The sequence below is a fragment of the Triticum urartu genome, chromosome 2A (genome assembly GCF_056163025.1).
Source record: "Triticum urartu cultivar PI428250 chromosome 2A, HENAU_Tu73, whole genome shotgun sequence".
Taxonomy (NCBI): Eukaryota; Viridiplantae; Streptophyta; class Magnoliopsida; order Poales; family Poaceae; genus Triticum; species Triticum urartu.
In genome coordinates this window covers 746,671,035-746,682,407 of record NC_141874.1, presented here as the reverse complement: position 1 = coordinate 746,682,407, position 11,373 = coordinate 746,671,035, and the positions used below count along the sequence as shown (strand labels likewise).

General features: G+C 51.7%; 2 protein-coding genes across 2 annotated transcripts; one reads left to right on the top strand and one right to left on the bottom strand.

The window, feature by feature from the left end:
- Window positions 1-1,031: 1,031 nt before the first annotated feature.
- LOC147987633 (uncharacterized) lies at window positions 1,032-4,058 on the bottom strand. The gene has a single exon (XM_087542458.1). The coding sequence runs from the start codon at window positions 4,056-4,058 to the stop codon at window positions 1,032-1,034; it is 3,027 nt and encodes a 1,008-aa protein (XP_087398584.1).
- Window positions 4,059-9,347: 5,289 nt separating this feature from the next.
- Window positions 9,348-11,075, top strand: LOC125534525 (Eukaryotic aspartyl protease family protein). The gene has a single exon (XM_048697727.2). The coding sequence runs from the start codon at window positions 9,507-9,509 to the stop codon at window positions 10,920-10,922; it is 1,416 nt and encodes a 471-aa protein (XP_048553684.1). The 5' UTR covers window positions 9,348-9,506; the 3' UTR covers window positions 10,923-11,075.
- The last annotated feature ends 298 nt before the right edge of the window (window positions 11,076-11,373 follow it).

Sequence of the window (11,373 nt, the reverse complement as noted above, 5' to 3'; positions counted from 1 at the left end):
CAAGGGAATCGCATCTCACACCCAGTAAGATACCTCCCGATCTTCCTCGCGGAGGGAGGCAATGCCAATCGACATCAATACCACCCGCAAGAGAGGATAGAAACTGCGGCGCAAAATTATCTCTACCGGTTTCCGATAGAGCAATAAAATCTAACCGATGTTCCAGAGAAGCCTCAGCAAGAAACCTTCTTTTAGCCAAGTCTTTCAGACCTATGCTATTCCAAAAGATTCCTTTCATATTTCGTCATGGAATTTTTTAGTAGTCCGAATCCTAGCACTCCTACAAACTGCAGAATCGGGATAAATCTTCCGTTTCCACTTACGCTTTGGCTTAGTGGGCTCTGTCGCCCGGTCCTCATAACTGGGCTGAACGGAACTAACAGCTGCAACATCTAGGGGCACATCATCGTCCTCAGACTCATGATTAGAAGGTGCTAGATCCGTACACAGATTATCTAGCACTTTAACCCCCAATGCATCAATCTCCTCATCATTCATGGGTTTAACCACTGCAAGATTACGAATAGTCTCTAAGGCACGCTCCGCCTCCAAATCTAACATATCATTCACCGAATTGAAGATCTCACTATCAGTAGCACCTACTGTAACTCCTAATTGGTTTGCATTATTAATAATCTCCTCATGAGAAAAATGCAATAAAGAATTAGATATGTTGACGGATATACCAAAAGATATCGCAGCATCGTGAAGCTTGGCCGCCCTCATAGCGCACCGCTGCTGCATATCATCCACCTCCGGAAGCTCCTGAACGCGAGCACTCATCCGTCTCCCCGTCAAGACCGGGTCCGGGATCCCGCCAAAGGCAACGACATCCACTCTAGTAAACAGAGGAGGCGGCTGCGGGCTCCCAAGGCCCTCGGACAAGTGCCCCGTGGGTAGGACAAGAGACGGGACAGCTGGGGCCACCTGACCGCTCCCTCCTCCTGCCCCACCCACCAGCTCAGAGCGAAGTGTCGACGTCGCAGGAGGCGCGGTCCTCCTAACCGCAGACGAGGAAGGGAGGTCTAGGGTCACCTGCCCCAACCCCCCTCCCCCAGTGCCTCGGGAGACGCGGGTGCCACCACCAGGACCTGAGGAGGAAGAGCCGAGGCCGCTTGCCTCGGGCTCCCACTCCCAGCGCTAGCTGACCCTGACGCGACCGGCGTCCCCGGCGTCGGGACAGGGAGTGGAGAGGTCAAGGACACCTGCCCTGACCCCCCTCCCCCAAGGCCCACCTCGAACGTAGAGGACATCACCAGAGCCATGACAAGCTGTGGAGCAAGGGAAATAGAAGCGACCTCCGGCTCCACTTCCCGAACTGTAGCCACCTCAAAGTCCAACAAGGGAAGTGTGTGTTCAGACACATCATCAGTCTCCACCCGATCACTCCAAAGTCTGGGAGGCGAAGAAGCAGGCTCAAAGGACCCAAAACGCAACGACGTCATAGGCACCGAAGGTGAGGGTGCCGGCTCAACCTCGGTCCCCTCCCCACGCAACTGAGCATCTAGGCGAGACCCGGTAGACCCCTCTCGAGCGGACTCGGTCGGTGCCCCCTTGGCTCCTGCACCATCGTCACTCTCGTGCATATCAACATCATCCCCATTAACCTCCTCAGCAAACATCTCAGCGTCCTCAAACTCTATGTCAAGCGGGAATACCTCTCCCCTATATGTCCAGTGGACCACATCAGGCACGAAATCAACATTCAGAGCACTCACCAAGATCCGAGCCACTCCATGAGCACGAGTAAAAGCCATATCCACTCTCTCCGTCTTCCCAACCATGATACCCATACTGGCCACAACTCGAACATCCTGCAAAGGCTTATATGGGGCCCCAGAAAACCTCAACCAAACCTGCGTAAGCGGCTTTCCTTTAGGCTCCACCTTCGTCCACTCGTGAAACTCCAAAATACACTTAGTACCAAGAACTCTACACAAGCCAGAGCTCAGTAGTTTCTGCAAATCCTCCACAGATGGGAAATCCACCTTGAAGACATTAGCTTCGAGGCTGACCAGCTCCCACTGGAAGTCACCCGGTGCCAACTCCTGAAGCCTCCGGATAATCTGAGCCTCAGTCACCTCACCCTGGGTTGCTTTCACAATCCCGGTAGTCAAGCACTGTGTCTCCTCTGGAATCTCCCTCGCGGCCCGGGACTCGAAAAACAAAAGCTTCGCATAGTATAGCCCATACATAGTCAGAGCTGGAGCCTGGTCACGCAAAAATGGGCACTCTCCCAAAGCATGTGCTGGCTTGCCACACGAGTCACACAGCTTTGCCACACACTCTGCAATAAAATGGCCCTTCTCACCACACCGGTAACAGAGCATCCTTTCCTTCTTGTGCGCCCACTTGGACGCCCTCTCTGAATCAGACCTGTCAGACGCCTCAGCCACAGTCCCAGGTACAGGAACCTCAACATTGGCCAGGGCCGTTACCACATCCATCGCCTGGCTAGTAAGATCAGTAGACTGAGCGTTATCTGCCTCAACAGCTGTAGCCGCATGGTCAATAGCAGCCAGGGGCGGAGGCTGCCGGCGATACCTCCCACGGCCGCCACCCCGACCACCCCGATGTACACGGTAGCCACCTCTCTGGCGGTGATCCGGACCGGATGCCCCCTCGACAAAGCCACCAGGAGTCCCAAGAAACGGTCTCTCAGCAGACCCATCACTCTGCCAAGCATAGCCTCGGCCTCCACCAGTAGACGAGGAACCACGGTGCTTTCCGTCTCCATACGCATCAACACCATCATCCCCCCACTGACCTCGGGGCGGCTCAAAAGAATCTCTAACTGTCGAATTTTGCCTTGTCTGCGAAGGCCCCGAACGGTTCTGAGCCGGCCTTGCGACATAGTGCGGCGGTGGAGCAGCCCGAGGCGGACCGTCACCCGGGACCGGCACCACTGGTCTCGGGCCAGACCCGCCACCCCGACCCATAGCAGTAACCACCAGAGGCGTTGGCCCCGTCGGTCGGGGTCCAGTAGGGCCCCCTCTTCCCGCCGGTAGCACCGGCGGCCTGGCCGCCGCAAGTACAGGCGGCCGCGGCCCTTGGTTGCCGCTCGCCCGCCTCGTAGCCAGATTAGGGGCAGGAGCACCTCGCCCGGCGCCGGCTACAGCCAGCCCAGCACCGGCTGCGCCAAGCCCCGCGCCGGCGGCCCCTCGTCCAGCACCCCCAGGCGGTGGCGGCACGACAACCCCGGTCCTGCTCGCAGCCGCCTGGGACTTCGCCGCCGGCGGCCCTCCCGCTCCCCGGCCTGCCATCGCACACAGTGGAGGGATCCGACGAGCACGGCCAGGACCGCACGGAGGCAGAACAGGCATCCCGCGCCGATGAACCCTAGGCAAAGATACGATCACGCACGCACGGGAAGACTCAATCACGTCCGTGCATGCAGCGGCCGCGGCTATGCATGTGGCGCCCGGTATGGCCTGGGCCTCATACCCAGCCATCTTCGGCCCATCTAGCAGCGCGTCAACGCACGTTGAACCCGACCCAAACCGGCCGAGCAGCTGGTTCAAACGCTCGCTGCGAGCCTCACGGATCCCGATCGGCGACCTCGACGGCACCGCAGCCGCCGCTGCCGGCAGCGATCCGGCCCTCAACCGGCGATCCGACCTTCTCTTCTTATCCACCGTCCACGAATCCGGATGAATTAAATCGAAAAGCGTGAGGTTTGGAAGGCGTACCTTAGGTATAGGGCCCTTCCAAGGCCTGACCGCCGTCGCCGCCGTTCTCCGATGAACGACACGTCGCACCATCTCCTTCCTCTCGTCTGAATGTAGCCTGATCCGCGCCGGATCCTCCACCGGCAATACCGAGTCTACGGTTGTGGCCACATCATCTTTGTCATAACCTGCGTGAAATAAATCAAAAATCAAATCCGATGGAGTAGGCGACGGCGGTGAACCCCCTGGGTCCTCTACGTCCCCGTCGGCATCCTCGTCGTCCGAATCCAGAAGGGCCCAGAATCGGCCGCCGACGCCTGCCCGGTCCGCCGCCGCGGGAGGACGCGCCTCGGTGGTCGCCTCCACGGTCGCCCGGGGAGTCGCCCTCATTAGCTAGTTCCTATGTAACTTCAACTCTATAGCCAGTTCCTCGTAGCTAATATTTTTCATTTTCCTGTATTGAGCTTTTTTTTAGAAACTTCCACTCTATTGATCTTCAATCATGGCATTATAGAGAAAACCAAAGATAATAAAAATTACAACCAGGTCTATGAACCAACTAGTGACTTTCTTTATTAAACTTTGATTTGTTTTCTCTACCCTACCCTATCAATGAAAATGCAGTGTTGGTTGTGTTTCCTCAAAAAGGAAAATCTTAAACGTTTCAAGTAGATATTAGTTAATAAAAACTAATTAGTTGGATTACAACTTTTTATGTGTATGACCAACCGAAGTTGATTTTTGTTTGTTGACATATCATGTGCCTATCTTTTTTTTGGAACCGGGGGGGGGGGGGGGGGGGGGGTATGGCTATCTTTCCGATACACACGTTTCTTTATAGCATTATGTTTATATACTATGCAACAAGAATTTTTGAAGAGACCATGACAACGCATGGGCAGTCAACTAGTGAGGATAGAGTGTGAGTCCGTGTGTTCATAGGAGTGAGTATATATGCATGTATGTGAACGCCAGCGATTGTACTGTGTTAAAAAAAACATAGGTGCAACATTCTCTAAAAAAACACAGCTGCAACGCACCATAGAAAATTAGAAGGCCCTTCCAAGTTATTTCGGCCCACAACGGTAGGGACTACGGCAGTTGCCTCGGCCAGATAGATGAGCTTCGGCCTCCCAGAGTCCCAGACTGAGAGCATATAGCTGGTCGAGGAAAAAATCGTGGGCGGCCAAGCACTACTGCCTAGGCAAAGGCTCACTCGTCGTCTGCCGATAGGAGCCAAGCGAGCTCATCCACCATTGAGACCTTTTCTTCCACCGTGCAACTCGGTTTTGGTCAACTTTGAATGTTCAATCACATCATTTGATCGAATATACGGAAGTCTAATACATAGATTTTTCTTCAAATATACCCTTGTCATATAACAATTCACTTAAATTTTATGGTACACTGTAGTAAAAATTGATGACTAAAACCAAAGTATAAAATTTGGAGAAAAAATATACAATATCCACAACCAGACGATTCAAAGCTTAATATTTTATGATTTAACTAGGTACTAGTTTTCTAAAGTGAGCAAGCCTAAACCCTAAACCCTAAATATATAAAGGTCAAAACAGCAATTTAATTACTAGTAAGTGAAACTATGCACCAACTAACTGCGTCTATGCATGCGTGCAATGCAAGTCACCTCAGGGCTGAGGTGACGTAGTGCACAGACAACCAATTTGTTAACATGATACAGGTTAACAAATCGAGTTACTTTTCAGTAGTCGGATTTTAGTAAGCGTCCACACAAGTGATTTAAGTATGGGTAAAGCATTGTACCATTAGGTAGCTAGTGACAAGATCAACAAATCATATGCTAGTTTATCTCCCAAGAATGGACTGCCAACTTTGTGTTCAAGATCTTTTCTTTACCAAAAAAACTTTCCGATAAACACTTGAACTAACTCTAGCTACCACTCAATTATTGTCGAGTGCCCGGTCGGTGAGCACACCATCTTGCTTTACTGAATGACCCTTCAAAGCTTGATACGTATGTGAAGACTTGGCATGATGCAGTTCTCACTCTTTTATCACAGCACAGGACTGACAGCTGCAACTGTGCATACGTAATTACTTGTGGTTTAATCTAAACTTTCTCGCTTGAGTTAGTTGTTCAAACACTCCTAAATTCTCCATTTTATACCATACATTTGGGCCTTTTCAAAAAAAAAAAAGCATTTGCTCATAATTAAAGTTGATATGGCAAGGGATGGATGTGGACCAAACATAACTTGGGTCTAGGTAATCGAAGATAAATTGTTTTTTCTACTGTAAAAAACAAGCATTTTGGACACTTGTAGCCACTAATAGTTTCTAAAACATTGATTTGCCCAATTTCTTCACTTGTAACCACCAATAGTTTCTAAAATATTTCAGTCAGATGTATGGAAATCGTATGTACAGATTTAGCTTAAAAATGATTACATAATATAAAAACAATTTTGTTAAGTTTTCTGATTATGTTTTAACAAAAAATAGAGAACATCTGTAACCGTTTAAAATTTGAAAGACCATGTCAAGATGCACACACTTGGTATGAACTTTTTTTACTGGTCGATACACATCATCCAATCTTATACATTAAAAATCAGAATGCTAGCTTCAGAAATTCAAAGGGAGCTAGATAGTGGGTTCATATCAAATATTTTCCCTGTGGTTGTGGCTATGTTGTCTTGCAACCTTCTAGAACGAAGCTTGTTAAGTGATATTGTGCATACCAACTAATTGCATCCATCCATTCATGCAAGTGACCTATGGTGACATAGTGCAGAGACAACTAATTTGGTTTCTTACGGTATACGTCAACATATCGAGCCACTTTTCAGTAGTCGGCTTTTAGGTTAGCTAGTAAGCAAGCATCCATGTAATTAAAATACTTGTGAAGAATCTTGGGCTAGCACTAGCTAGTGACAAGATCCACAAATCATACCCTAATTAATGTTCAAGAATGGAGACTGCCAACGTAGGTTGGGTTCAAAACCTGAACCAACTCTAGCTACCCCTCAGTTCAATCATTGTCTAGTGGCCGGTACCCGTGAGCACACCATCGTGAACTTCCTTATCTCCTTTTCACGACGGCAAAATGAAGTCGAGAATTTTAAAGTGATAATAGTACAACCGACTCAGATGTCATGTTTGAAAATGATGTGTTTTTTTTTGCATAGAAATATCTGCATGATCAGAGATGATTGCTTTCCACGGCCAAAAAGAGACCCAACTTTCTAACTCATCATCCCATTCATAGGCACATCATACTAATTAGTTGGCATAGCTGTATGAAAGGATCGAACTACATGACTTTTCCTTTCCTTTCACTTTGAGATGTTGAAATAATTAGTGGGGAAAGAAAGATGGCAATGATGGTTAACTTTCATCTCGTACTAGATCATTTTGTGGTTATGCTCTGTATGCAAACATCTTGCATGGCAGACGAACGTGGCAGACAATCTGGTGTCATATGTAGAATTTGAATGTTCCTTGTAGCGCACGTGTTGTACGTTTGCATGCGAAACTGGAATTAGATCAGTAGGGAATGGATCGGCATTTATTATATATGTGTAGCACGAGAAGATATAAATAAACCAAAACTGATAAGCATTTGCTATTCCTTGACTAGTCATAGTGGAAGTAACATGCATGTCACATAAGCAAAAAAAAAATGATGTGGCAAGCAATTAAAAAGAAGAGAGACAAATGGAATAATATAACATTTACCATAACGTAGCACTTACCAATGAAAGATGACTCTACAAAAACAATAAATGAAGGTGTCTATGTTACCACAACTATGATACTACCCACTAGACTATTAACATGTGCATGTTGCTAGTATGTAAATTACTATCCACTATGACTAGGCAATTGAAAAAAACCAGTTCAGTCAATTTCGCCCATACAAAAGATAGAGCAGCCCCGGGCTTGAGGTGGGGACGTCGTGCTGTCGGTGTCGCGACGGGGAGGGTTCACTGGTTGTGTGTGGCGCCCCCCTCCCCCCCCCCCCCCCCCCCCCTTCTCTCGAGATTAGGTAGCGCCCAATAGACCTCGAGACAGGGACATTGCAGCCTCGTCAGCGAGGGATCACCAAGACTTTGTCGGAGTGGAGGACGGGATTTGACTTGTACTCGTCGTTAGGTGGTCCACGGATCTGATTGTACTTTTGGTTACCTTTAGGTGTTCTTTGTATTGCTATGATAGATGATGAATAGATTCTTCCGAAAAAAGGTGCAATGGATAGGGAGAAGAGGAAGAAGAACATTGGCACACTCGAGGATGAAGAAGAAGAGGGGTTGTTGGTTTTCCATATGAGAGCATCTCCAACAGCCGCGCTAAACAAAGCGCCGTGTCACAAATTTGCCCTTTTTAGCGCGCGCGCAATCGGTAGAGGGCTCCGGCGGCGCGCAATAACCGCGCGCGCGGCATATATAGTTGGGTGCGCGGTTCGAACCGCCATCGCGGGCTTTGTATTTGGGGCGCCCGCTTCCGCTCACGCCGCACTTCTCCACCGCGCCACTTTCGATGCCGCGGCCGAGGAGAGGAGGTTGGCGGCCGAGGAGAGGAATGTGGCTTTGGAGGAGAGGAAAGTGAGCATGGAGGAGCGATCTAGATTGTTGGATTGGGAGAAGCACTTATTCTTCTTGGACACATCTGTCCTCAATGAGGCGCAAAAGGAGTATGTCAATCTTGCTCGTAAAGAAGTCTTGATCCAAAAAAGAGCCATGATTCGCGGCATGGGTGGCAGTGGCCTTGATGCCATGGGAGGTATGGGTGGCTTCGGAGCTACCATGGAGACCATGGGAGGCATGGGTGGCTTTGGAGCACCTCCCGACGCCATGGCCAGCATGGGAGGCATGAGTTTTGTATCTCTCATGGGAGGCATGGGTGCACCTCCGGCCGCCATGGGCGGAATGTCTTCCGTTGTGCCTCACACACCTTCCCATGAAGATGCCGTTGAAGATCTTGACAACACCGAGCTTCACGCGATGCGACGTGCGAGAATGATGAAGAGGAGGAGTAAGAATCGTCTTCGGAGCAGTCGGATGAATCGGAGGAAGATGAGGACGAAGACGAGGACGAGGCTTGATTGTTGATGTGTCTTTCGTTTGTGTCATGAACTTGGTTTGCATTTTGAACTTGGTTGGATGAACTTGTGGGCATGAATTTTTATTCATCAACTTGTTTGTGTGAAATTATATTATGCCATGTTCATTGCATTTTGAATGTTTGAAATTCATTTTGTGTCCAAAATGCAACATATGGCATGCGACGGCGAGTCGCGCGCGCTGCATTTTAGTACGGCTGTTGAAGCCAGCGCTGCCCGCCGGTCCAAACCAGACAATAAACGTGCGACAAAGTAGTTTTTAGCGCGCAACGCGTTGAGCGGCTGTTGGAGATGCTCATGGTCCGTCTCAAATCGACTCTGAAAGTTCGAAAAAATCAGTCGCATGATGTATAGGCGGTCTCTAAAGATGAAAGGTAGACAAAAGGCACGATCGAATCCACAGGCAAAAGGTCTTCCAATTGAGCCAAAAAAGCACAGCATGTACTCCAGAAACGCCAAACCTAATATCATTAAAACCGGCCGGTCAAAACAACGCGTTCACTAACTTGCGTTCGACGTTACGATCGATCAAATGGACTTTATTATCAACAATGCGTTATCATACGTGGCAAACACACAAGTGCATGAACCACACCACAGTAGCTAGTGCTGCACAACACACTTGCCACCCACACACCGCGGAACTCATAAATCCTCCCGCCTTTGCAAGCTAGCTCCTGCTCGAAGTAAACCTTCGTCGTTTCCACAAACACTTGTGTGTGTACGTGCGCACCATGGCCATGCACGCCATGCTTCTTCCCCTCGCCCTCCTCTTCGTCTCCGCCGTGATCATGCCCGGCGCTTCGGCTTCGTCACCGTCGTCACTGCGGTTCCACTACATCGACCCTCGCAACTTCACCATGGCTGCGGCCACGTCACCATCCTCACCCTCGTCGTCGCGCCACGATGGCCGCCCCTCGCTCGCGCTGCTGCACCGCGACGCCGTCTCCGGCAGGACGTACCCGTCGACGCGGCATGCCATGCTCGGTGTCGCGGCAAGGGACGGCGTGCGGGTAGAGTACCTCCAGCGTCGCCTCTCGCCGACGACGATGACGACGGAGGTGGGGTCGGAGGTGGTGTCGGGCATCTCCGAGGGCAGCGGCGAGTACTTCGTCCGCGTCGGCGTGGGGTCGCCGCCCACGGAGCAGTACCTGGTCATGGACTCTGGGAGCGACGTCATCTGGGTGCAGTGCCGCCCCTGCGCCGAGTGCTACCAGCAGGCCGACCCTCTCTTCGACCCGGCTGCATCTGCGTCCTTCGCCATCGTGCCGTGCGGCTCCGGCGTCTGCAGGACGCTGCCCGGCGGGTCCTCCGGATGCGCCGACTCCGGAGCGTGCCGGTATCAGGTGTCCTACGGCGACGGGTCGTACACCCAGGGCGTGCTCGCGATGGAGACGCTCACGTTCGGGGACAGCACGCCGGTACAGGGCGTCGCAATCGGCTGCGGCCACCGCAACCGCGGCCTCTTCGTCGGGGCGGCCGGCCTGCTCGGCCTCGGCTGGGGCCCCATGTCGCTCGTCGGGCAGATGGGCGGCGCTGCCGGCGGCGCGTTCAGCTACTGCCTCGCGAGCCGCGGCGCCGACGCCGGCGCCGGGTCGCTCGTGCTCGGCCGGGACGATGCCATGCCGGTGGGCGCCGTGTGGGTGCCCCTGCTGCGCAACGCGCAGGAGCCGAGCTTCTACTACGTGGGCTTGACGGGGCTGGGCGTCGGCGGCGAGAGGCTCCCGCTGCAGGACGGGCTCTTCGACCTCACCGAGGACGGCGGCGGCGGCGTGGTGATGGACACGGGCACGGCCGTGACGCGGCTCCCGGCCGACGCCTACGCCGCGCTGCGCGACGCGTTCGCGGACGCCGTCGGCGGCGGCCTCCCGCGCGCGCCGGGCGTGTCGCTGCTGGACACGTGCTACGACCTGAGTGGGTACGCGAGCGTGCGCGTGCCGACGGTGGCCCTCTACTTCGGGCGGGACGGTGCGGCGCTGACGCTGCCGGCGAGGAACCTGCTGGTGGAGATGGGCGGCGGCGTGTACTGCCTGGCGTTCGCGGCGTCGGCGTCGGGGCTGTCCATTCTCGGCAACATACAGCAGCAGGGGATCCAGATAACCGTCGACTCCGCCACAGGTTACGTTGGGTTCGGACCCACTACGTGCTAGTATCCTAGTTCTGCTGTCACGTCAAACGCAGAGGATTGAGTAGGCCCGCTTATGTATATACGCGATGGGATCGTATTGTACGATGTATAACTATATGTAGATACAGTATATGCATCGAATCAACATGTGGTTGGATGGTTAGGAGGACCGTGATATCCCGAGTCCACTATGATTTAAGTCCTGATGCACGCATTTATCCTGGATTTATTTCAGAATTTCCGGGGATGCATCCTGTAATCCACAAAATTTCTCCTGCATCTATCCACCATCCAACGCTGCCCGCATACATTTCAACTACCATCCGGACTAACGGGATAGAATCAGTGCAAACACGGCCGGATTTTATTTAAGTATGGATATAATTTACATAAACGGACGTCATTCATGCAAACACGGTGAGTTTTCATTAAATTTCAAACATTTAGAATAAAAAAACTACGGCAGCCGCCGC

Coding starts and splice junctions, on each gene's coding strand:
- LOC147987633 (XM_087542458.1), bottom strand. CDS start 4,058: ATGAGGGCGACTCCCCGGGCGACCGTGGAGGCGACCACCGAGGCGCGT.
- LOC125534525 (XM_048697727.2), top strand. CDS start 9,507: ATGGCCATGCACGCCATGCTTCTTCCCCTCGCCCTCCTCTTCGTCTCC.